Genomic DNA, 27,351 nt, shown 5'->3' on the forward strand with positions numbered 1-27,351 from the left:
TGCTGTAATAATGTCTTGTATAATAATTAGGGATCGTCCAAGTATGCAATGGTTATCAGAGCAATCATCTTCCCGCTACTACTCTCAGTGTGGATTGAGACCAAAGCTATCTCTTTGCACTCCAGAGGGAGCACTATTTTCTCCTGAAGACTCAGTTGTAGATTTACTCAACAACAATGAAATGGTAAGTTATCTATTTCTTGACACTTATCATTGCAATTGGTGCTTTCCTATTAGCAGTTGAGCAATGTAAGATGTATATGTATATTTACTGAAATGAAATGAAAAGTCATGCTATCTTTTTACGTCAGTTGTTTGCCAATGATATGTATTAACAATTTCAGAGCAGCTTACCATTACTTTTTTTGCAGTAATCATTATGTTTCTTCATAAAAATTACGGCATTGTGGTTTTTCTTTTCAAATTATGTTTTTTTTTTTTTTAAATAATGTATGTAGTTATTGTGTGGTGTATGTCAGCGCGCGACACTAGCGCCGGTACGTTGGACGGTACTAAACCAGCAACAATCTGTCGGGCCAGTAACTTTTCATGATTTACTTCTTGGTAAAAATCATTGTCACGCAATCACTTTTGCGATCTTCGATCATGCCCCTTAAAGAAAACAATCTTTATGATGACGGTCATCTCCTCTACAACATTGTGGTGATTGCGAAGGATTTTTTTTATTGCGTCTCAAAAATGTGTGTTTTCTTCATGTTGCATTGAATGACTCATCACTGCATACATATTTTTTACATTGGATGTATATTGCATGTGGTTTTAAGGTTCAAGTTGACACATTCCTTTTTTTGTTGGAAATTTCTCTGTTTTTTGCCATTATGATTTTTTTTTTTGGGCTTGCACAAGGTTTGCAGTTCTACAATTGAGCAACGCAAAGAACAGCTAACTTAATGAATTTTCATCTATTTTATGATACCTTTATTGGTTACTATTTTTTAGGGATCATATTTTTTAAAATTTCTTTTTGATATGTTAGGTTGTAGGAAGGGTAGATTCATGGGATCTTCCTCCACTGACTGAGCGCTACAGAAAGTCCTGTGAGAGGACAAAAACTGGTATGTTGCATATTTATAACAAAGTGAATAAGTAGTCTTAATAATTTAAATTCATGTACATGTATTCAAGAACAAAGATGATACACCATCATTGATGTGAATTGTCAGAAACACTTGTCCAAATAGGACAAATTTATTTGATGTTCGCTTGTTCCTAAGCAGAATTATATAATGGAATAGTAAGAAGGAGGTAGACAGATTTAACTAGTTCACTGACAGCATGGTCCTGCTGTATTGCTATCATTTTGGGCCTATGCAAAATGCATTGTGGTTGGTCTAGTGGTTAAGACTTTCGTCATTCAATCTGTAGGATGTGGGTTCAAGCCATGGCGTGTTTTCCTTCAGCAAGAAATTTAATCACATTGTGCTGCACTCAACCCAGGTGAGGTAAATGGGTACCGGCAGGAAGTAATTCCTCAAAAAGCTGTGAGCACCAGTATCAGTATCATCAACCAATATCGATGAAAATTTACAGTGTTCTGCTTTTTTGATTTTTCTCGTTTAATCAAATCAACCTTTGTTTGGGTGGACTTATCCTTTAACCCTAATTCTCCCGGGGTGGGGGGGCATAATGGCCCCTCCTCGACAATTTTCGCGATATATCTGCTGCGCAAAATTTTTTGACCTCGTCGCTCACTGACTTTTTACTTTCGAGTCTTGCGCAAATTCTGAGACCAAATTTGTGACGCCTGGGTACGCGGTTACGACATTACGCAACATTATGTAAGAGCATGTCAGACCCCAAATTGCTCATAAACGTGATTTCATGTACAAATCCAATGCAGATTGTGTATTAACCAAAATTCATAAATGTATCATTATTTCTACTTTTACTGATTAAACTTAATCAATTTTGCCTTGTTTATGATCAGAATTAAGTCTGGAACGATTTCCATCAAAAAAACAATAAAATAACAAAAAGTAAAAAAACAAAGAAATACATAAGAAATTAAAAAAAACAATAAAATACATAAGAAATCGGCCTTGTTACCAGAATTTTTTTCATTCACAATTGTTAGGAATGCTATAAAGAATATTTTCACCAAAAAATAGCATTCTAGGAGCTTTATTTTGTGAATCAGAGCAAAAAGTATGATTTCATAAATAAATTAGCATAATTAATTCATATAAAATAAAAATATATGAATTCAGTGAAATTTACCAATGAAACTGCGTAAATTACGTCATTCTCTACCATCATGCAAATTTTCGTTGTGATCGCGCAATCCGCGGCTGAGATCTTAGGGGGGGCCATAATGGCCCCCCCCCCCCCCCCCCCGGGAATAACAAGAATCAAAATACCCCGGGAGATTTAGGGTTAAAAGAAGGGAAAGTTAATGTAACCTCATTACTTTATTATGAATTTTCATTTTATTCACATAGAAGAGAACACTACTCTTGTGCAAAGACTTCAGTCCTACCAAAGCCAGCAGTCTCAACACAATGCGACCCTTGATCTGTCCAACCTCTACATCCATCCTACACCCCTACTACCTCTCATGTCCGCCCTCCAATGCCAGTACTCCCTCCGTGTTCTTCTTCTCCCTGGGAATCGCCTTGATGATGACTGCTCATCTCAGCTGGCCGCAGCTCTCAAGACTCTTCCTAATTTGACCCGAGTTGACCTCTCCTGCTGTGGACTGACCTATGAAGGGTTAAGATCCATTGCAGATGTCTTGGATGGGCCAAGGGGCCCTGCAGGGGATGGTTTTGGGGTTATGATGGAAGGAAGTAAACCTCTTCAGGTCAGTCAACAAACCTCTTATGAATTGAAGAAAGAGCACAAACTTTTTCACAATGTACATACCACATGTAAATCATAGGTACATTTTTTAACATGTCTTATGCAGGAAGCTGTAAAAAAAAACTTGTTTTTAGGTTGAATACCTGCCTCAATAAACAGGATTATCTAAGCTCTATATATGAGACCCCTTTTATAATGTGCATGGTCTCCAATTGTGCCACGTGACCAACAGCTATTCTTGCTTCTTGTTAAACTTGGTATGAGTGAGCGATTGATAGACAAAATAGGAGAAATTTTCATGATTTTTTTTTTTTTTGTAGGCAAGTGTTGAATATATGTATTTGTACATTTTATTTCACAGCTATTAGAAGAGCTGGACTTGAGCTACAACTACCTCACAGACTCCAGTGCCTTATCCTTAGCAATGATAGTTAAACACTGTCCTCTGTTGACAACCATGTCCTTGAGGTCTTGTGATCTGACAGCAAAGTTCTTTCAACTCCATCGCCATAAACTTGTGGAGGCTTTCCAAGGTATTCTTCACAGTCTCTTTGTTTATATATGTTTGAGATCTAAGGCCTGTTTCATAAAGATTAACCACTATGGCAACCTGGTCATTTGTGCAATGGAATGACAATGCAAAAGCTGTGAACTTATATTCACATTTGATACGGTGATTTGCAAAAAGGAAACCAGCCTCAAGCTTTTGAACTTTAAAGGAATAAAAGAAGTATATATGACCATAGCCAACACCTTTGCAAGATTCATGAAGGAGAAACTGTCCTAATTTCCAGTCAAAATAGTTTTGAATTCAGATATCAATTACACAAACGTCCACATTTAACAGGATTTTTCAAACCAGTGTTTTATATTTATTAGGTTTTTTTGTACACCAGAGTTTTAAACTCTCACACTTAGTAGTATACATGTATGATGGACCTTATTTGTATATTGGTAAAGCCTTCAGAATTTTTTTTTCGATATGAATATTTGTACTTCTCTACAAAATGAATTACTTGTTGGTGCGGGATTATTAATGAATAGACTTTTCAAAATACTGTTTGCATATCAGAGTTTTGGCATGAACACCTTTTAGACTGTCTTTAACATCTGTAAATGGAGCTTGATTTTACTGGAACTTATTTGAATAATATAAGTTGATCCAAGTTATTTGATGCTATGGAAGTTTAAGTGTTGAATGCATGATGATTATGCTTCATGGGACCATTTCTGTCTATTAAGACTATATTATTCATCATTTCTATTTTTAGGAGCATTGTCTTTGCACACCCTACTCATCTCACATAACATGTTGGGTTCCACTGGGGTTGAGCTACTGCTAGGATGTCTCTCAACCAAGGTTCTTCAGCATCTAGATCTTTCCAATGTCATCTCATCTCGGAGTGATGGAATACACATCGCTAGACATCTTGTCAAATACTTCTCAGAGGTATTTTCTCAACGATCAATGATTTTTCTCACATATGAAGTGCTATCTGCCAATCATATGCAAATGGTATCAGTACCGTATGCCAGTTGTTAATGAAAAATAGTGAGAAAAAAATAGAGAATACTGTCCAGGAGAGAAGTAAATACTTGGGACTTTGTGTATAAAATATTATACATACAGATGTGATTGAATGACAAATACAGTATCTCAGATCACACACTTGGAATTATTTAACTATGTTTATATCCTTGTGCATTTGATGCATGAACTACCCTGAAGGTTTGAATTTGTAATTCTCAATGAAATACATTGTAAACAATAACAAGACTATGACTTTGACCTTTATTTGATTATTCTGTTTCAGGAGCCAGTGCTTGACAACCTTCATCTATCAGGTTGCTATCTTTCAGATGTAGATGTTGATTGCTTAAAACAGTAAGTAGGGAACAAACTTTCATTGAATTGATAAAAGCAGTGTATTGTACACTTCATCATTACTTTCAGTATATAGGCAAAATCTGCACTTTAGCCACACAAGAGGTGGACCTAGTACATATGTGACTGTCAAAGTAATTTACTTGCATTATTATATTTTAATAATTGAAATTCTTTGTACCCTATAGACCTTGTATTTACTCTTCATGTATGTTACTTTTCTTGAAGAAAGAAATGTTAACATTTATAAACAGCAATGTGGAAAAAATTGCATGAATGCATGTTTGAGAATAATGAAATTCAAATTTCATGTATTTAGGATAAATTTCTTATTAGATCTATCTGAAGTATCATCTTTCGTATTCCTTTCTCCTGCTTCTAAATAGACTCCAGCCCAGCACTAAGCACTGGAAGAATTTAAACCTATCAGCCAACCCTCGACTTTCATCCATCGCTGTAAGTGATCTCCTCCTCTCCATGGTCCATGACTCCATCTCTATCTCTAAGTTTGACCTCTCTGGTTGCCTCATCCAGTCTCCATTAGATACCCTCCTCCTGGATGCATTCACTAAGCTTCTACCTGACCCCTCCCATGTCAAAGGTCATGAGATGGATGACCCCAGAGCAGGGTTAGCAGAGCTGAGGCTGTGTGGGACAGAACTTAATAAAGTGGATAAAGAGATTTTGATGAACATATGGAACGTTGCTCATGGGTTGCAAGCTGGCCATCATATTGATGCAAAAAGATGCATTTTCTTTTGTACCAAATCATGATGAATGAAACAATTTGTGATGCTTAATGAATGAGTATCACATGCACTTATGTTGGATTGCAAGTATGGTGTAAATATCACACACTGACTTCTAAAAAGAGAATTGTCTTCCAGGTGTTTTAGATCAAGCTGACACACTATTATTGTCAGTATTTTATTTGGCATAGCAAAGAACACAAATACAATGTAACACATTCTTGAATCAAATTGAAATCAGTATAAATGTATATCTGAGTGCATTAGATTGAATTTGTCTCATCCAGAGAGCTGAATATGTACAAACGTATGTAAATTCTATCAGCTCTATTATTCAATCCTTGAGTATCACCTTATTCATGGACTGTTTTTTTTTTGTCATTGGATATTGCATTGATGGTCAATTTAATCTCCTTACATGTGTTAAGGTTATTAACCCTAAATCTCCCGAGGTATTTTGATTCTTGTCATTCCCGGGGGGGGGGGGGGGGGGGCATTATGGCCCCCCCTTAAGATCTCAGCCGCGGATTGCGCGATCACAACAAAAATTTGCATGATGGTAGAGAATGACGTAATCTACGCAGTTACATTGGTAAATTTCACTGAATTCATATATTTTTATTTTATATGAATTAATTATGCTAATTTATTCATGAAATCATACTTTTTGCTCTGATTCACTAAATAAAGCACCTAGAATGCTATTTTTTGGTGAAAACATTCTTTATAGCATTCCTAACAATTGTGAATGAACAAAATTCTGGTACCAAACCGATTTCTTATGTATTTTATTGTTTTTTTTTATTTCTTATGTATTTTTTTTTTTACTTTTTGTTTTTTTTGATGGAAATCGTTCCAGATTTAATTCTGGTCATAAACAAGGCAAAATTAATTAAGTTTAATTAGTAAAACTAAAAATAATTATACATTTATGAATTTTGGCTAATACACAATCTGCATTGGATTTGTACATGAATTCACGTTTATGAGCAATTTTGGGGTCTGACATGCACTTACATAATGTTGCGTAATGTCGTAATCGCGTACCCGGGCGTCACAAATTTGGTCTCAAAATTTGCGCGAGACTTGAAAGTAAAAAGTCAGTAAGCGTCGAGGTCAAAAAATTTTGCGCAGCAGATATATCACGAAAATTGTCAAGGGGGGGGGGGCCATTATGGCCCCCCAGGAGAATTAGGGTTATTGGTCTATTACTATTTTGACGCCTGAGAAGACATGGCCTTAGCTGTCCACTGGGTGATTGCGATGAAACTTGACACACTGGCTTATTTTAGTTTATGATATAAAAGTGGTCACTTTCTCTAGATATTTCATTAGATGATGTTTGAAGGTTTGCATGGTGGTTAAACAATCGTGTAGTGGTTTATGGTACACTATGTGTAAAGTCCTGGAAGGACTGAGACGAGAAAAAGTGGATAGAAATGGGAATGAAAGGCAAGAAAGTGGAGATTTGAAAATTTTCCAAATCCGTCCTTAAAAGGGCTTTAAACCAAAAGGAGTAGACAGGCTTGGGTAGAAGGATTGAGTAGGTGAGAGAAGGCTGGCTGTCAGCGAATTGAGTAGTAGCAGGAACTACATTCAAATCTCCACTTTCTCGCTTTTCCATTGGTTTCTATCCACTTTTCTTATCTCAGCCCCTCTAGGACTTTATGCATGGTGTACCGTAAACAATTTCCGCAATAGATATTTTATGTTGACCTTATGATCTTCTTTATTCATAGCATTATACTTCCACACATTGAACTGGTTTACTAAGGTGATTAATAATGGGGGTTTCTTTTCTGAAGATCTTGTGATGAGGAGTCAAAACTTGAACCTATTATTAACAAATGGACAATACTTTGAATCAATCTTATTTGCATACATAGCCTTCTTTGGCAACCTGAAGGCATATCTAGTGTAATCAAAATATCTTTCTTGAAAAAGTATGCATACATGTACATTTGAAGATCTTTGTCATCTGATACTTTTTCAATGTAGCTATATGAGGTGCAGATTCACTGATGTTGCAATGTATTCACTTTTCTTTCAGTTAAAGTTGTTGAATGATTGTTAATGTTTTTTAACACAACAATGACAATTATGTTATAAAGGCACTTAATACTTAGTATATAAGCTCTTACAATTAATTAAAGGGCAGGTCCACCTCCCAAATTTTTTTTTACTTGACTTAACATAGAAAAATAAAACAAGCATGACACTGACAATTTTGTCAAAAGTCAGATGTAAAATGAGAAAGTTACGACATTTTAAAAGTATTGCTTAATTTTACAAAATGGTTGTATTTATATCCTATCCGTATGCAAGTGATTGAACAGATGATGTCACCCACACTTACAATTTCTTTTTTATTTATTTGTATTTTGTTTTTACCCTCATATTGTGATGCAAAATTTTTATTGCTTCATAAACATGTTGAATTACCATTTTTGTAACCTCTCGTGATTCAATGAAGGGCTTCCTTATTGTCAAATCTCTTCAACATTGAAATATTGGGTAATTCATACAATTAAATAAAAAAAATAAATGTTATGTGACATCATCAACTCTCTTATTTCACCATGTTTATTGAAAAATAAGTTTTGACAAAATTTGTCAGCATTATGCTTGTTTGATTTTTCTATGTCTCGCATGCATAGCAGAGCGAGACCTATAGGCGCCGCTTTTATCAACAGCAATGGCGGCATTGTCAACATTGAATTCTTAACCAAGGTTAAGTTTTTGAAATACATGTATCATCATAACTAAGGAAGTATATGGAAATATCTCATGAAAATCAGACATAAGGGTAATCAAGTATAAAAAAAAAGGTTGCTTGAGTTTCAGGTCACATGACCAAGGTCAAATATTTAGGGTCAATGCACTTAGACCATATAGGGAATCGACATTGAAATCTTAACCAAGGTTAAAGGAAATTGAAACCCAAATTTTGATACAAAATAGTATCATTAATAAAAACAGGACAATCAAAATGAATCCACTTATATCCCAATTCGATTTCCCAGTATTGAGTACCTCCTCTTCAAAGTTTGTATTCTTCGGGTATGAAGTATCTGGATGGAGGTTGTGCTGAATGTCTTGCACAGGACTTGGGTCCCATGGTCAATGAACAATAGTATCTCATTAGCATATGAATGGTGTTTTTGTGAATAATTATTCATGTCAGTTGTTTTAAAGTCAGCTCTGCTGCTATATTGAATTGCGGAATGCAGGCGAGACTGCCAGAGGCATTCCACTTAATCAAATCATGGACCTATCAAATCAACTTTGTTCGAGTTGGACTTATCCTTTAAGTAAAGTGTCAAACATTAAGAATCAGAATTTGAAATGGGGATTTCAATAATAATGACTTTCAATAGATATATATTGCTATTTTGAATATATTAACACCTTGAAATTACATATTTGTAAATACACAAATTCCAACACACAAATTACCTCTGAAATGTATCATAAGTATAATAAGGTATAATTTTGTATAGATCACAGAAATAATGCATGTATTGAAATCGTACCTTCTTTTCAGGATATTAATTTTAATGAAGTGGAATTTGAGGGTATTTGGCTAATTTTCAAAGAAAATAGGACAGATTATTTGTATGAGAAACTTAAGCTGAATTCAATGAATTGAAAGCTGTAAATAATACCATTAGATGATTGCTGACTTTTATCAGACTTTTTTTAGTGGATGCACTGAGGTAAGCAAATAGATGACAGACTGTTGTACTTCCTCTCCAATGGACTTTTCATTAGGGATTAATACAATACCAGGGAGTGTTTTCACTTCCTGTCATTTGTGACAGCCGTACATCATACAGTTTTTCTCTAGGGGTTGTTACGAAGTTTCTTTTTCTCACTAGATTCATTAGCTATTTCAGCATTTTATTTCAAGAAAAGAATGTTTGGTCAGAGAAGTCTTACTAGTTTACCAAAGATATATTGTTATGCAAGCTAGGCTATTTTGTAAAACATTGGATGATTTATTCATATGAATTTAGAATTCATCAATGTAGCATATACATGGAATGGTCAAAGTTCATGTCAAAAAATTTTATAAGTCATCTATCTTTCACCAAGGCTTAGATTGAACTGTTTTGAATCAAAACAATGGAAATTGAAAGGAAAAATGTCATATTGCTATATTCATAAGCATCATAATCCACAGAAAATTGTCTATATAGAAAATATCCCTATCGACGTGACATATTTTCATGGATTGTATAAAACGTTCAATATCCCTTGATAATCACTACATGATTCATTCATCTTTGTATTTTGTAATTATTATACCAATAATTTCCAGTCCATGCCCGCTTGGATTCACCAAAAATATAATTTTATTACTGTTTTATACATTATATAATGTGTATGTATTGTTGTGAACTAAATGTCCAATAAAAACACAATTTTATAATTGAAATAGTTAATTGAAATTTCATTTCACTTTATTGAATTAATGCTGAACTCACAAATGACCATTATTCATACAACTCATTAACCGTAATAACAAATACAGGTAACTTTGCAAAAGTCAAATCTTTTAGATCACACAAATTTGGTCAACTTAAAAAAAAAAAGGTATTTAAAACAGCAAGATAGGAAATAAATGAGGGTGATGGTGAATTTCACCCTCATGACATCCTGAATTCCCAAATTGAATGCTTTGGGGTGACCATCTTTTCTAAAGTTGACCCAAGATTTGCCACAAAAAATATCCAAGAAGTTTTAAAATCAATTTCCTACCTACATGTACATCAAGATATTGAGAAAGTCTTTTACATACAGTATACCGGTAATTGTTTTTCGCACTAAAAGTAGCCTTCAAACTTAAACAAATGGCCTACAAAAGTCAGCAATACCTCCAATTTGGAAAAAGTATCGCCTATTTTGAGATTTCTGATTGAAAAAAAAAAAATTTGCATTGACTTTGTACACAAAATCACGTTTTTGAGAATTTTTTTGTCTGACATGCACTTACAAAATGTTGCATGATTTCCGAACAGTCGCAAATGTGGTCTAAATAGATTTGCAAGACTTGGAAGTAAAAAGTCAGAGAGCGGCGCGATCAAAAAAATTTCGCGCAGCGAAAATACTGGCCGTCCATAGATGGGACCAATCGTAACTCTTTGTAGTTTGTAAGACCATATTGCAAAATGAACTGACAAAAATCAAACACAAGTCACAATATTCCATTTCTAATAATACCCCTGCCAAATCATAGGATTATGAATCAACATACAATTGAGCAGGTTGGGCGGTCTGTTGCAAATCTTGCGCATCAAACTACTTAAATTTTAAACAAATTTTCATGAAATTAGGGTTAAAGATATGCAAGACACATATTTTTTTTGTGTCAGAAATCATGTTGCCATGGTAACAATATGTTATATAGCAAAAATTAGGTAAAAATCTTGTGATTGGAACTACTTCATCAGTTTTCAACTAATTCTCACATTGGCCTTGAGGTAAAAATGTACAAGTCACATTTTTTGCATTTGTCAGAAATTATGTTGCCATGGTAACCACATATCATAGTTAAAAATTCAGGAAAACTTGTGTCTCAAACTACTTCCCCAGTTTTAGCTAGTGCTCACCTTAGGGTAAAGACATGCAAGATTCGTTTTTTTAAATGTCTTCAAAGCTGCTTTACCATGGTAATGCCATAGGGCAATGGTATTAATAAACTTAAGTGATATTTCTTGTTGCTTAAAAACACTTTGCACATGACATTTGGAATTGCATTTAATTACAATTTTACTGCAATGCATCTTGTATAGCTTTGATGGAGTGTAAAGGCTTATAATGATGTTAAGAGAGTTGATATCCCTGTGAAGAACATTATATAGGCACTTATTTCAGAATTATAACAGAATCATGAGTTAAGTTTGTCCTTCATAGCCAGATAGGTACTTAGAAAAGGCAATCCAATGGTTGGTAGAAATATTAAAATACAGTAACATAACAATACTATTGCTGGTCCCTGCTCTTCATATACTTTCATGCTTCATATATTGTCATGATACGTATAGTCATACAAACAGGAGGCAATTTATATTTACAAATCTCAATATATGGAAATTCCACTCCATAGGGTGGTAATTATTTTTTGGTATATATATCTAGCATAATTGCAAAATATTTGCTTTGTAAATCTTATACATTTGAAATCTCTTCTGGCCCTCACTGCATAAATTTACTGTAGTAAAAAAAATCCTTGATTTTGATTGAGCATTGCAACAAAGCAACTAAAAACCAACTAAGAGTTCGGTAGTAGGTGAATGGCAAAAAACAATTAGTGCAGCTCACTTTACTAAATTTGATTGATATTATTACCTGATTATTGCTTAATTGGACCCTACCAAAACCCTGGAAATTTGCGCTATGTGCGTAGCTCACACAGCTGCATATGTGCACAAGAGCTTAAATGCATGGTAAAAGCCTAAACAATGCTAGCCTATAATCTAGGCTGACTCTACAGATTTTGTTTTTGCTTTTACGAGTCTGATGCCGTTATATGAAACATCCGCAATATGTCTGATGCGAAAGACTAGTAATGTGCTGCGAACTAACAAAAGTACCTGCATTTGTGGTAAGCTTTTACCACTGAAAGATAAAATGAATTTTGATACTCAGCTCTCTAAATCTGTTATGGCTTGGAAATATGGTTTTAAACAGTAAATATGACTCAACACTACATATAAAATATATATATTTATAAATGAACCCAGATTGAGAAGTATAATATTCTGATGTGTACTATAGGTTAGACTGTGTTTCAGTCAGGAATTGTTCTGCCTCTTTGTTGAACTCATCTGCATATCTGAGGTGAAGGTTGTGCTTTGCCTTTGGCCATCTTATCAATCTGTACAAAGAGGAAATCATTCAAACACATGTTAAAAACCAGCCAACAAATGAGATAGGAAATAGATTAATAAAACAACAGGTCAACCTGCATGTCAGACTACCAACATAAAATTGTCACTATTAAAGACCCAGACCAGACCCGAAAGTAAAATTGACCAATCATATACCAGTCAATAGGTATAGGTCAATACTACCTAACACAGAAATGCAAGCTTTATGCATTTTTTTTCAATTCAAATTTATTTCCACATCTGATTAAAAACACAAGTACAAATTCATATGCAGATAGATATATTCAATAAAAACATTAAAATGAAACATATTTAGTTCGAAATCATAATGTGGTGGGAATTGACAAAGTCCAAAGGCCTATCAGGGTTATTCCCAAAGGTAATAAAATTTACATAAAATGTTTCTTAAATATATACATTTATAATAACATGTTCAAAATATAAAACAAAACAATAGAAAAAGAAAAAGACACACATGGAATTCATAAATGTAAATAAGATAACAAAAAGACCAAACATTTTTTCACGGCTTACCAGCTGATTAATTTGCTCAAGAATAGCTCCAATTGTCGGGCTCTGAAAATGGGCTATCTTGTACGTGGTTTTCACCAACCTAGAAACTGTGACGTCATGTTGTGTTAAAAGCGTTGTGACTCCATAGGTTCGTACACACACAAAATTGATGATTTTTTTCTCCTTTTCAGATTATGTATGTCAATTTCTTCACTTCTACCACAAAAAGATGTCATAAATATCTTTCCTGCAAGCTTGGATTGATGAAATCTAAAGCTTTTGAATACTTTTTACCATATTTTATTTTCTTCTTATTTGGCGCAGCTTTCCAATTCTATCTGCATTAAAATTATGTGTAACAACTTTTCCTGGCATAGCAATTTAGGCCCAATAAGAGCCAAAAAAAGAAATCACAAAAAAAGCTAGTGGAGAGTTGTAGGTTTCCATCCATTTGAGACTGAATAGTTTTCAGCGCCATTTTTTTCTGCAAATTGAAAAAAAAATTGAATTCAGAACCTGAAAAGCAGAAAAAAAAACCCCATTTATTTCTGTGGTAACACCAATGAAATCACAACGCTACTAACACAACATGGCCTCACAGTCTTGAGAACAGTGAAAGCGCATACAAGAGAGCCTATTTACGAAACCCGATACCTGGAATAATTCTTGAGCAAAATATGCAGCTGGAAAGCAATGAAAACGCACAAGGCTTGCAAAGCTTTTGATTGGTATATGATTTTATGATTTATTAATTTCACTTCTGGATCTGGTCTGGGTCATTAAAAGTAAATCCAACATTTAAAACTGGTTCAAATTCACAAGAATTGGAAGTACCGGTACATGGGTCAATAATCTGCTATTCTTGACATGAAAAAATTCATTTCTTGAACAACTACCTTTATTTTGAGTTAACACATTCCCCCCCACTGTGAACTTGTGAAAAATGAAAAAAAATGGGGGAGAAAAAGGGGGAGGGGAGAAAAAAAGAATATGACTAAAAATGTCTTGGTAATGTAATTCAATACTACCCCTCATGTCGTCTAGCCCCCCCCCCCCCATCAAAATACCCCAGTGCCACCCTTGCATTTTCACAGCAATGACTTACTTTGATCCTTTAATTGTATTATGAAGATATTCTGGATGTTCAGGGACTACCATAGCATCAAGGTCACCATGGATGATCAAGGTCGGACACTGAATATTCTTTGTTTCCTACAATAATAACATTCAGGTTAAAATAAGTCTCAAATTATCCCTGCAAACCAAATGCATTATACAATTTAATATTGTGAGATCAAAACTCCTCTTTGCATGGAATCATTAAATCAAACCGTTGTGTGGGAGTGAAATGGGAGTTGCTGCTACTCTGTTTCAATGATTTAAGGGATAGAGCAACGTCGATCTGGTGATATACAGTGGCTGTTGGGCCCACGATCAGTTGGGCAAAATGAGTATTTCTGTTTCAGATATCTATTTGGAACACTAAATATGGGTTTTCATTTTTCATTTCATTGTTTTTTCATTAAAAACAAATAATAATTTTCTTGCTATTTGAAGACATGAAATCAATCATATGTTCACAAAAATACTTAACTGTTTGTGCCATCAAGAAATTTAATGTATGTAAACCATTATCAATTTCTAAAATATTATACATAATAAACTTGAAATACAATTCAAGCAACCTATATAATTAAAGGTCAAGTCTACCCTAACAACAACTCATTGAATCTATAAAGTAAATCAATGGAACATAACACTGATTTTTTTTTTTAATGAGAATTGGATGCAAAATGAGAGAGTAATAGCCTTTTTTCTATTATTTTTACAACATATGCATTACATGGGGTGATACATATATATTTAATAATTAAAAAATGTTTCAATTTTTTCCTCTTTTATGTAAAAAATTTTTAGACTCAACATTGTGATTTCTGTTAGCTTACCGTTTTGCAGAGGTCTCCATTATTTGTAGAGTAAATGTTGGCAACGGCATCACACCAACCATGCCAAATTCTTTCAAAATTCTCTTTTCCATAAACTGCCTCCATTGGGGCTCGCATTCTTTCACTCCAGTTGCTCACATCGCGTGTAGCTAGAAGGGAATGAAAACAAAGAGCATGGAAAAACAAAATGATTTCACTGGAATCAAAATGAATGCTGTTGACAAGAGCTAAAGAGATGCCAGTATGAATATGATTTAAGATATTGGACTGATAATAATGTAAAAGCAAGTCTTGAACTTGGTAAGGTACCTAGGGGTTGGTGTGTTAGGTACGGTAACTTCACAAAGCCAAACTGACGTTTCAGTTACTCAAAGCGCAAACCCTTAAAGCAATAAACAAAAATGTGTTCAGTATTTTTTTTTAATGTTAGAAAGAAAAAAATCAATATTCATTCAAAGTATCACGTATACAGCATGTCCCCCCAAAAAATGTTAATGTCACTTTTGAATATAATTCGAAAATCACCAAATCATATTGTATATAATTTGAAAATAGTAAACTAGCATTGATTTTATACAACTGGCTTGAGATTTTTGCAATAGGGTCCATAGAACACAGAGATATGAGCCTTCTTTCAGCACTCATTAGAAAACCTCTCAATCCAAGTTTCGTTATTACATTGAATAAAGTACATAGTCCAATCAAGTCTTCATTCACTCTTTTTCATTTCCTTTTATAGATTTTTGGCCCACAACTTGCAGGCTGATACTTACATTCAGAAGGAAATTGGAGGTTTAAGAAATTGGCACAATATCTTTAATCAAACATAAAAAATGGATTGAATGATTGATTGATTGATTATAGGCCTACTAAAGAATAACTTCAAAGAAATGAATTAAAATATAGATTTTTAAATCCATGATCTCATCTAATAATCAGAGGGGATGAATGAATAGGTCATCCCTAAGTCCTGAATAAAATTCAAAAAAATTCAGATTTACGCTCATGGCTGAACATGATTACATATAATTTGCACCACTTGAAAAGATAACAAATCTTCTTATAGCTGGACCTGACTACACATACTTGAAACAAATCTTGGATGGAGAGGTTTCCTGATGTGAAATGAAAAAAATGCTCATATCTTAAAGATAATCTTTGTAAAAATTGAACCATATCACATAAACTTTCATCCACCTGTAGAAAATAAATTGTAGTTTACTGGAGTAAAGTTATAAACAATATAATGTGGTAAGTTTAAATTTTTACCCGTCTAGATTGTCATCAACATTTTTTGTGGGACATGCTGTACTGCTAGGTTTATTACAAAGCTTATATTAAAAAAAGTCCCTATCTTCTCTCTCAATCATGCATGTACAAACAATATAGCTAGTCCCAAAGTTTTAACACATTTCAATTTGACCTTTCCAATCTTCCAGTTCCCAGTAACATAAGCTTTACGACTGATCAAGTGATTTGTAAGACTGATAATACACAATAATCAATGTAACCAATCTGCCCCATGATCAATTGCTAAGGGTTTTGTTTCCAGACCTAGATTCATATTATCCTTACCTTCATACAGCTTTATATCACTTTCAGTAATGTACGAGTTAGCTCCCCAGAGGAGGAGTTTCTTGACCTCATCAGGGTACGTTCCAGCAAGTATCAGAGCTGTAATACCACCATCGCTCCAACCCATCAAAGAATATTTCTTGTGTCCTAAGGCCTGGAGAAGTTCGAATGAACAACATATCAGCATTAAATAATAATGGATCAATAGGTGGTTTCAGACCGCCTCGAAGTTCGTCAGTTCCAGGTATTTTCTGATCGGAAAATTTACCCCGATCAGAAAACACCAGGTAATATTGGCAATGTGAAAGCAAATTACGCGTAATCTTCCCGAAAGAAAATACCCACTAAATAGTAGGTACTTGTCAAAATTACGAGAACTTTCGCAGGGATTTTTCCAAGGTCGCAGGTATTTTGGCAATGTGAAAGCAATTTACGGGAACTTTTAGCCTAGCGTGTAGTTGGGCGCGGGTGCCTTGGGTGGCTGCTGAGCTAGTGATTTTGAATCTCGCGCCTTGCCTGCTTATCAGACCATAATGCGCATGCTCTTAACTTAACAGGAACTTATCCCATAGGGTCTGTTTTGGGGTGGTGTGAATGCAGGAATAATTAATGGGTATTTCTTAGCCTAAAAAAGTTCCTGTAATTTAACGGGGATTCTCATGATCGAGGCGGTTTGAAACCACCTAATTAGTCAGGTTGGAACAAGCACTATTATAATGACCAGAAGGCTCAACAGGCTTGCCTTCTCCTTCTGTACACTACTGATGATGATGATGAATACCAGACACATCGCATTTCTGACAATGACTAGAACCTTTCTTTTTCTCTGGGATCCAGGGCCCGTATTCCATAAACGAGATAAGCATGCTTAAGTCAAAAATCTAAGCATTTTGTCTTATTTTCTGTCTAAGACAAAATTCTTAGCCAAGACGCGTATTCCATAAAGAATTTTGTCTTAGAATTTGGCTAAGAGTTTTTGCGTGACTAAAGTGGGGTATAGGATGAATGGCTAAGCAACTTTTCTTATAACTTCCATAAATTCAACATGGCTAAGAATTTTGCCCTAACTTTAAGACACTTAAGCTGTCTTAATTGTTTTGGTTTCAAGGCAATTTCAGCCCACGCCTTTTCTTTATCCTGAAACGTGGTACGTGAATTAAGCGTGGGTCTCAAATTCTCTTCCCATTCTCTTATTTCTGCTATTAGCGTAATTTTCTCTCCTTAAGTGAAATTGGCCTTCCTTTTTTCTCAGCCTCCATCTTGATATTTCTTATGATGCGATTTTTGCTTTAACACATAAAACGCATAGACTTTTTACCGCGGAGCAGCTGTTAGGTTCGCGACAAAAGTTGCGCGACGTTGCAATTTTCTCATGACGTCATAGAACTTGAGACTTTGGCTTAGCCATATCCTCTGACTTGAGACAAATGTCTTAAAGTTTATAGAATATCGTTAGGGAAGATTTCTTAGACAAGCAAAATGCTAAGACAAATTGCTCAAACTTAAGCAAAAAGCTTATCTCGTTTATGGAATACGGGCCCAGAACCCTATGACAAAGGGAACATTTCATGAATTGTTTCTTTCAGTGGTTTTCACTTACAAATTTTCTCTCAGCAAATGAAAGGCACTGATTTCATAAAGCAATGATTCTCATTAATTATTAGGAGCAAAGGTAGAATACACCCATATTTGTTGACACACCAATGACTAATGGCTTATTAGCATGTTACATCTATATCAAGGGTACCTACCTGCATCAGGTCCCTGGCATCTTTGGCATCTCTGTGGAAGAAATCCAAGGGGAAGTCCCTTTCTGGTGGTTGGGACTTCCCATATCCTCTTGGATCAAAGGCTATCGCTGTGAGTAGATCCCGATTCAGTTTCTCAAGCTGAGGTTTGAAATCTGTCTGGGTTGATCCTGAAAAGGAAAAAAAAAGAGTTCTCCGTACAGAAATTTACAAAATAAAGAAATGTAGAAAGTTACCAAGTTCAACTACCCTTACCTCCATCCTAGAAAATATTTATTAAACCACCCTTGCAAACGAAAAAGGCAAATTAAATACATAATTAAGAAGAAATATGATATTTGTATTATTGCGGGGGTGATGCAAGAAAATATTTTTGCAATTTACTGTAAATTGCAAATTTTAGAGGTAAATTTACAAGAGATAGATCAATTTCAACTAAAGCAAACTTGTTGTTACAAGAAGCAGAACACTGACCAATTCAAATTTGCAATAAATTGCAAGACTTACAAACAATTGCATTGGGGACCTAAAATTGACATGAAATAGATTGCAATTATCTTGCAACACTCCTGAATGAAATAGAGAAAGAGAGAAGAAAAAAAGAAGGTACTTCTAAAAGGGACACATAATATTATTTCATAGCTTCAAGGGAGGAAGCATGTATGGCATGCCGTTGCAGAATTTATTATTTATGTTCAAGAAGAAAAATGAATGCAATAAAATATGAAAATATATGTTCAAGAAGAAAAATTTATGGAACAAAATATGAAAATATATATTAAAAAATATGCAACACTGAAACACATTTATTCAAGACCAAAACTATTCAAGATATCTACACATAAAATAGAAAGGCATGATACTAGTTAAATACATGCAAGACAAATAAATATGCTCGGCACAGTGCAAATTGCAAAATATATGCAAGACAAAAAAATATATGAAAGGCACAAAATATTTAGGCTCAAGATACTGTACATGCCAGGCACAAAATATATGCAAGACTCCAAATATATTATGTAAGAAACAAAATAGATTTAAACCACAGAATATATGCAAGACACAAAAATATACGCGAGAAACAAAATATTTGCAAGACACAAAATAAACTTATGCAAGGCTTGCCATAATATGCAAGCCGCTTGTTTTATTCAGACATAAATTATGTTCAAGCCTGACAAAAATATGTTCAAACTCGACAAAATATGTTCAAGGAATTTAGTCTCTTCTCAAGGTTAAAACCGTTTGGGGAGGTGGGGGGGGGGGGAATGCTGGGGCATCGCTTTAACTAAAGGAACACACCCTTTTGTCCAAAGGCCCCCCTCATTTGCCAAAAGGGTGCGTTTTTCAATAATTATTATAGTCAACTGCAATATTATAGTCAATTCGTCTAATTGCCATTTTTTGTTGCATATCAATTTTTCTTCTAGAACATATATTTTCATATTTTATTGCATATATTTTTCTTCTTGAACATAAAGAAACAATCCTGCAATGGTATTTACGGATAAATAAAACAGAAATTCCATCAGGTTCTTATACTTTACATATGAAAATTCATGGAATTCACCTTTGCAAAACAAAATTCAGGTTTTTACTGTGTTCATATTCAGTGACAAAACTGAATTTCCGTTTTTAGATCAAGTTGAAACTTGAAACGGAACTACAGACTTTCAGAAACGGAAAAGACCATTTTTTAAAACGGAAAATCACTGTCTCTTTATATTGCCAAGTCTGATAATTCACTATACAGTGTATAATCGAGGTGCAATGCCATGATAGCAAGGGGAAAATGAATTCAGTGCTTGTCATTGGAAAGAGGACATTTTGGTACCAGCTTACAAAGTTCTCAGTTGGTTTAAAACAGTAAGGAGCAGCATATTTGTCGTCAATAAATAGTGATTAGCTTTTCATAATCAACAATAATTTGGGTATATTGTGATACTGCAATAACATTATCATAAAACCATTCTCGAATATTCAATATTTGATATTGCAATTGAAATATGAATATCGACCATCACAAAGATAAATCCTAATTTTAAGCAACTTCATGCATTCTTACCGAGAGCACCAGGCATTAAAAGGACTGTTTCAGGACCGTTCCCTGCTTGTTCATAATACAGGTTTACTCCATTCACTCCTACTTTACCTGAAGAAATACCAGATGAGCTGAAAAATAAAATTAAAATATCAACGGTTGAAAGAAAAAAAAGATTGGGGTGTTGTGGCACCCTCCTACTGACAAGTCTTCTCTTAAACCAGGCCTAAAGCATGACATGCAGCAGCCGCAGCCCCCTGCACAGAGAGCGGATGTTCAATGTCCCTTATTATTTATTAAAGGGATTGGACATGAAGAAAACGGTGGGAAAAACTTTTAATAACTGTGTGGTCGTAAGTGCCTAAGACCACAGGGTATGGGCAGCAATTGGCGCTGATTGTGTCGCTGGTTTGTGCTGACATTCTTGGGGAGGTGGTACCTGCTCCTTTTTTATAGAAGGAACGGAGAGAACTGAGAATCTGTTCTTGAACCAAATTTGTCTGGTGCGAGGTAATTGGCCTACCAAAAATAGCAAGGGACGCCAATGAATGAGAATTGCCGGTGAATTTGGTGGTGACAAGTTAAACCGAGGAGGTATATGCCAGCCATATTCTCTCGAAAGGTGTATCATGTCGTCGACAAGCTCGAGTTGAAATTGAGTCTTAATCGAACAATTCCACCTTTTGAATAAGAAATCAAACAACCCTATTAGCCCTCTTACTCCAAGCTCTTGTGAAAGAGTAAACAGAGCATTGATGCGCAGGCCACGCATCTTCTGCCAAGACTCAGAGGATTCCATCTTAAAACATAGGGGTAAATGAAACCTAAATGAGTGGTTAGCTAATTTGTCCCTTCTGAGGACAACCTTACACCCCCTAAAGGGGCACATAATTCCCCGCTTCACTCTACCCACTTTCCTCGAAGGAGATAGGGGAGTGCCAGCAATTGGCGCCTTGGGAATTGCGTTACCCGGACCCTTTGCAAGGGTTGTCTCTGAAGACACTTCCGGTTTACTTGGAAGCGCCTCCAAGGAATCGCCCGCGACGTCGTTAGCATCGGGGGCCTTGCCTTTGCTCAAGCCGTCGTCCACTTCCATGGACTCTACGTTCTCCATACCTGAGCAAATGGGAGAAAGAAAAACCAAAAAAAATACAATTTGATTATCTGCCATCCTTTAACCAGGCAGATATTAATAAACAAATCACGGTTAACAAAAAATGCATTTCAAATTATCTTCACCCATGGTTGCTGGGTCGAAAGAAACGAAGCAAACATGAAAACCATCTAATCCATAACTTTGCCTCAATTTGCAGACAGGGCACCTAAACTTATCCATAGCCTCCCCTTCCTCTTGGGATATACGAATGCAGTGCCCATGATACCAGTCAAAACAATAGTCACATTGGATCATGAAAGTACCATCATCCTTCTGACGACAGAGACAGTATCTTTCATGCTTGTTACCCCGAAGTGATAATGATGGAACAGGACTATTGTCTTTGCAAATCTTCAGCCGGTCGTGATTTACCACGAAGGTAGCTCGACGATAAGCCACTTGATAAAGATAAGGTGTGAACTTATGGATGATAGTGGCTGGTCCCTTCCAGGGGGACTTGAGTTTTCTACCCTTACCAGATGTTACGCCTGAATTAAGGAAATAAACCCTATCCCCAATTTCATAAGAATTTTGCCTTATCTTTAGGTCGTAGTCTCTTTTCCTGGTATTCACAACCGACTGAAGCTTGTCTCTCGCCGCCTCATGAGCCCTGCCAATCGAATCCCTCAAAGAAGAACAGTACTCATCTACAAGCATATGCTCCTCTGTCTGAGGCAAAGGATAGATCAGATCCACTGGCTGAATCACTTCCCTTCCCAGCATTAACATATTCGGAGTAAAACCTGTACTCCGGTTTACTGTGGACCTGATTGCCCCTGCTAGCTGTGGGAGGTAGAAATCCCACTCAGTTGGTGTTGAATTAATAAAACATCGGATTGCATCCATTAATGTCCTATTAAACCTTTCTACCTGCCCGTTGGCCGAAGGTCGGTATGCAGTGGTCCTAGTTTTGTGAATGTGTAAAAGTTTACACATGGAACGGAAAAGGTTACTTTCAAAGTTCCGACCCTGGTCGGTGAATATTTGCAAAGGACAACCAAAACGGGTAAAAAACTCATTAACAGCTGCTCTGGCAGTCACTTCTGCCGTTTGCAGGGGAAGGGGAATACATTCGACCCATTTTGTGAATTGGTCAACTATAACTAAAATATAGACATTTCCTTGCTTTGTCTTAGGGAGTGGTCCCAAAAAATCCAAATGTACCCTTTCCATCGGTACACCGGCATGAAAAATAGTCATAGCATGGCGCCCTTTCCGTGCAGGTTTCTTATTAACATTACAAATGTCACATTGAGCGATAAAGTCCCTGACGTCCACGGTCATGCCATACCAGTAATATTTTTCCTTTAATTTAGCTGTAGTACGGTCTATTCCAGCATGCCCAGCTAGAGGTACATCATGGTTTAGACCTAAAAGGACTGATTGTAAACTGTGGGGTACTACTATCCTATCTTTTGGGGCACCTTTCTTGAACAAAACACCATTTTTTAAATAAAAGTTGTCCCTGTTAATCCACAAGGCCTTCTGCCTCTCACCCCATAACATAACAATACCTTCTTCTGGTTCAGTCCCATCTTTTAACCATTGTATTAAATGAAATAACACAGGATCTTTAACTTGATGCTCTAAAAACTTAAAATCCGAATCAGAAGAAATGCTACTAACAAAAGGAATTTCACAATTCTCCATTCCCTCTTTTTCTTTTTTGGGTGATTTGCCCTTGTCTTGAAATGAGCCACTATCAAGGTTGACTATAATCTCTGGGTCATTTTCCCTAAATAAAATGTCCATATGAGATACACACATGTCCGCTGAATGATCATCATTCACAGGTTTTTGCCTGCTTAATGGAACTACATTATCAATTAAACGAGCAAAAACTGACCAGTTATTATGAGCCCGTTCACAGTAATTACAGCCCCCACAGGGAAGATCTGTTGGAATTAAACCTAATGAATAATTCTCACAAGCGGATTGCGAATGATCTGGCCTACGCGAAAGCGCATCTGCATTGGCATGCCTCTTACCGGGTCTGTGCTCAATGACTAAATCATATTGACTAAGAACTTCTAACCATCGCGCAAGTTGGCCATGGGGTTCGCGAAAGTTTAACAGCCACCTCAAACTATCGTGGTCTGTCCTAACAATAAACCGCTTACCCAAAAGAAAATGACGGTATTGCTGTATGAATTTTACTACAGCTAACAACTCTTTGCGTGTTACGCAATACCTGCGCTGTTCAGGTGACAAACTTAAACTACCATAAGAAATTACTCGTTCGACACCATTTTGAACTTGTAATAATTCAGCTCCGATTGCACAATGCGATGCATCGGTATCTAAAATAAAAGAATCATGACAATTTGGCAGCGCTAAAACTGGAGCAGAAGTCAATGCTTCTTTGAGTTGCTCAAACGCTCTTTGGTGCTGCCCTTCCCAAATAAAAGTACGCTTCTTGCTTGTTAGCGCGTATAAAGGGTCTGCAATTTCTGCGCAGTTTTTAAGAAAAAGCCTGTGATAATTCACCAACCCCAAAAATTGTTGCACCTCCTGGGTACTCTTTGGCGTTGGCCAATCTAAAACCGCATTAATGTGTTGCGACCTCAAATGCAATCCTTCTGCATCAACTTCGCGACCTAAAAATTCAACGCGACGTTGGAATAAACTACATTTCTTGGCCTTTAACTTCAGACCATATGTCTGGAAACGTTCCAAAACCAGTTCAAGATTTTGCAAATGATGATCAAAAGAACGTCCTAAAACAATAACATCATCAAGGAAAGCTAAAGAGATATTCCAGTTTAAACCACTCAAAATTAGATCCATAACCCTAGAAAATGTGGCGGGAGCATTACATAACCCAAAACCCATTCTAACAAAATGAAATAAACCAAATTTTGTAATGAAAGCAGTTTTTTCTCTATCCCTTTTGTCTATGTGCACCTGCCAATATGCGGCATTAGCATCTAACTTGGAGAACCATTCATTCCCCCCCAGAGTGTCAATGCACTCTTCTATACTGGGTAAAGGGTACACATCCTTCTTAGTGACATCGTTGAGTTTCCTGTAATCGATGCACCATCTAACCCCACCGTCTCGTTTTCTAACAAGTACGGGTGGTGCGGCCCACTCTGAAACAGAGGGTTCTATAACACCAGCATCAATCATTTTTTGCAAATGATTCTTTTCCTCATCCACAAAATTAATAGGAGTACGTCTCATTTTGAGTTTTACTGGAACAGAATTTCCTGTATCTATACGGTGTTCAATTAAATTAAAACTACCTAAATCAAATTCATGTTGGGCGAACACATCACTATATTTACACAATAAACCCAACAATTTCTCTTTTTGTTGATTATCTAAATGGGTCCCAGAATCTATCCATAGGGCTTCCAAATGGGGGGGTATAACAAGTCCTTCTGTTTCTTCATAACTTTTCTTTTGCTCTCCCAATTCTGAAATTAAACATACCTCTCCTACAGTCTTATTTTTTGACAATTCAACAGGTTTTGCTGTAGGGTTGACGGCATATATAAAGAAATCAGAATCCCCTGAATGTAAAGTACGGGGAAATAAAATGGGTAAGCTACAATCAGGTTCAAACAAAACTGCACCCTCAAACTTGGTATCCCAAGAACACTTGACTCGAGCTGCAGACCACGGCGGCACCAAAGTGGTCCCATACAATCGTACAGGATAGCGCCTGTGATCGCGCTCGCGTCCAAAGGTCATTGGGATCCGTTCTCCCCTAATGACTAACTCTGCGGCAGGAATATCAATCAAAAACCCATACTTACACATTAGGTCCACACCCAATAGCATATCATCAACAATAGGGGCAACAAAAATCAGATCATTGTAAATGTGAGGCCCTATATGGATTTCTACTGGGCCTACCAACTTTCCGGCCATTTTCATGTCCCTAGCCGCGGTATTAAAGGTTATAGATTTGATAACAGGCGGAGGATTTTGAAATTTTGCCACTACTCTATCCGAAACAATAGTAACCTCTGCCGCAGTGTCAACAACGGCATAGATAGACTTCCCATGGACTTGAATGGGAATAGAAAAACTGGAGGATGAACTGAGTTGACAAATTACTATTTCATCTTTGCCCAAATCTTTTGTCAGGGGCTCAGGTTCCGAAATATCAGGTTCCAAAATGTCATTAGAATCATTAATAGTGTTATTAATAGGTTCTGGATTGTCACCTCCATACTCCAATTCTTCTACTTTGCATTCCAAATTACCCCCTAAAGTTGAGGCAAGTCCTCGGTCAGAATTTGGGCTGGAGTCCTTGGTTCCATTTGATGGATCTCCGCCCTTAATGCCAAGTGACGAACAATCAAGTTCGGGAGAATTTGGTACATGGGGTAACTTTTGTGTGCCTACGAAAGCATTGACATTGATTGATTTTGCATCTACTGTGGACTCCCGGCCTCCCTCTGATTGGGCTGGAGTGCGGCCAAAGTTTCCAACCCCTCTAAGTTTGGGTCACAGGACGCAAAGGATACACTTTTAGGAGACTTTAATGGGCATTCCGATTGAAAGTGCCCACTTTGGTTGCACCTGAAACATTTATCGGACCGAAGGGGGGTACGGGCTGGTGATTTAGTAGCAGATGTTTCCGCAGCCCCTTTTACTACGAGAGCGGACAAGGCATTTACGACCTGGGTCAGCCTGTTAATTGATGTCCGCATCTCTGATATGTGTCCCTCCATCCTATCTATTTTGTTTTCCAGTGAACCCAGACGGTTGTCCTGGAGTTCTTTTTGGGCGCTGCCCCCCTGAGATTGATACTTAGGTGTGGATTGTGTTCTCGACACTTGACTTGATTGTGTTCGAGACACCTGCGCGGACGGTGAAGACCACTTACGAGCTGGAGTATAGGGTTTTGACTCCTCCCTACCCACTTTCGAAATGGACACCTCCCCCCAAACTTCTTCACCGAAAGTCTGCCTAACGGCGGGTTTCCTTTCACTTGTTTTCCCATGCACTAACCGAGATGTATGGGTAGTCCACTGAACAATTCCCACTGCCTCTTCTAGCGAACTAGGCTTCATGTTAAGGGCCCACTGCCCCGCATCCTTATTCCTACACCCTTGACAAAAACGCATTATGCATTGTTGCTCGAGAAAATTATCAGGTAATTCCGGAAAACCCCTCATAGCAAGATGGGATACGCGGTCTGCCCATTCAACAGTATCTTCATCTGATTTCTGTTGTGCATATTGAAATTCAATTTGCGATGTTTCAGGGAGCTCCCGCGCACCAAACCTACGATCTAACTTCCCCAAGAGATCAAAATAATCTATCCCGGGATCGCGCTGCGTTACTGCGGCAAAAGCCTCACTAGCACGGCCTTGCAGACACCAACAAAGGTTATCTTGCCGTTGCGCAGTGGTCCATTGTGCATTATCCGCAAATTTGTTAAATTTCTGAATAAATGCCATCCAACTTCCCCTCCCATCATAGCTGATACTCTTGGGGATATTTGAAGATGATGCCTTCCCCCCCGTGTTCCATGGTGTGGTATAACTGGGTCTCCCAGGACCAAAATCCAATTGAAACCAGTTGGATTTCCAACTGGTTTCAATTGGTTTCAATTGGTTTCAACTGGTTTCAATTGGTTTTAACTGGAATTTAACAATTTCCAGTTGAAACCAATTGAAACCAGTTGGGCAACTGGAAATCCTAACTGGAACCAGTTGGGTAACTGGAAATGACTTCCAATTGGGAATGATTTCTAACTGGAACCAGTTGAGTAACTGGAAATCCCAACTGGAACCAGTTGGGCAACTGGAAATCCTAACTGGAACCAGTTGGGTAACTGGAAATGACTTCCAATTGGAAATGATTTCTTACTGGAACCAGTTGAGTAACTGGAAATCCCAACTGGAACCAGTTGGGCAACTGGAAATCCTAACTGGAACCAGTTGCTGGGTAACTGGAAATGACTTCCAATTGGAAATGATTTCTAACTGGAACCAGTTGGGCAACTGGAAATCCTAACTGGAACCAGTTGGGTAACTGGAAATGACTTCCAACTGAAATGATTTCT

The 27,351-nt window shown here is 36.6% G+C and overlaps 2 protein-coding genes across 2 annotated transcripts in view; one reads left to right on the forward strand and one right to left on the reverse strand.

Annotated features, from left to right (window-relative positions):
* LOC129255110 (tonsoku-like protein) overlaps window positions 1–9,892 on the forward strand; it is a 30,113-nt gene extending 20,221 nt beyond the window's left edge. The window contains exons 16-22 of the mRNA XM_064095503.1: window positions 31–184; window positions 998–1,076; window positions 2,460–2,821; window positions 3,182–3,353; window positions 4,092–4,270; window positions 4,635–4,705; window positions 5,092–9,892. Coding sequence (XP_063951573.1) covers window positions 31–184; window positions 998–1,076; window positions 2,460–2,821; window positions 3,182–3,353; window positions 4,092–4,270; window positions 4,635–4,705; window positions 5,092–5,479 — 1,405 coding nt within the window. The 3' untranslated portion in view covers window positions 5,480–9,892. The remainder of the gene's footprint in view (window positions 1–30; window positions 185–997; window positions 1,077–2,459; window positions 2,822–3,181; window positions 3,354–4,091; window positions 4,271–4,634; window positions 4,706–5,091) is intronic.
* A 7-nt stretch (window positions 9,893–9,899) lies between these two features.
* The window catches only part of LOC129253739 (valacyclovir hydrolase-like), a 57,650-nt gene continuing 40,198 nt past the window's right edge, over window positions 9,900–27,351 (reverse strand). Inside the window, exons 4-9 of the mRNA XM_064095733.1 lie at window positions 20,195–20,301; window positions 18,133–18,299; window positions 16,382–16,535; window positions 14,807–14,955; window positions 13,966–14,072; window positions 9,900–12,334 (exon numbers count right to left, since the gene is read on the reverse strand). Coding sequence (XP_063951803.1) covers window positions 12,229–12,334; window positions 13,966–14,072; window positions 14,807–14,955; window positions 16,382–16,535; window positions 18,133–18,299; window positions 20,195–20,301 — 790 coding nt within the window. The 3' untranslated portion in view covers window positions 9,900–12,228. The remainder of the gene's footprint in view (window positions 12,335–13,965; window positions 14,073–14,806; window positions 14,956–16,381; window positions 16,536–18,132; window positions 18,300–20,194; window positions 20,302–27,351) is intronic.

The sequence above is a fragment of the Lytechinus pictus genome, chromosome 2 (assembly GCF_037042905.1).
Source record: "Lytechinus pictus isolate F3 Inbred chromosome 2, Lp3.0, whole genome shotgun sequence".
Lineage (NCBI taxonomy): Eukaryota > Metazoa > Echinodermata > Echinoidea > Temnopleuroida > Toxopneustidae > Lytechinus > Lytechinus pictus.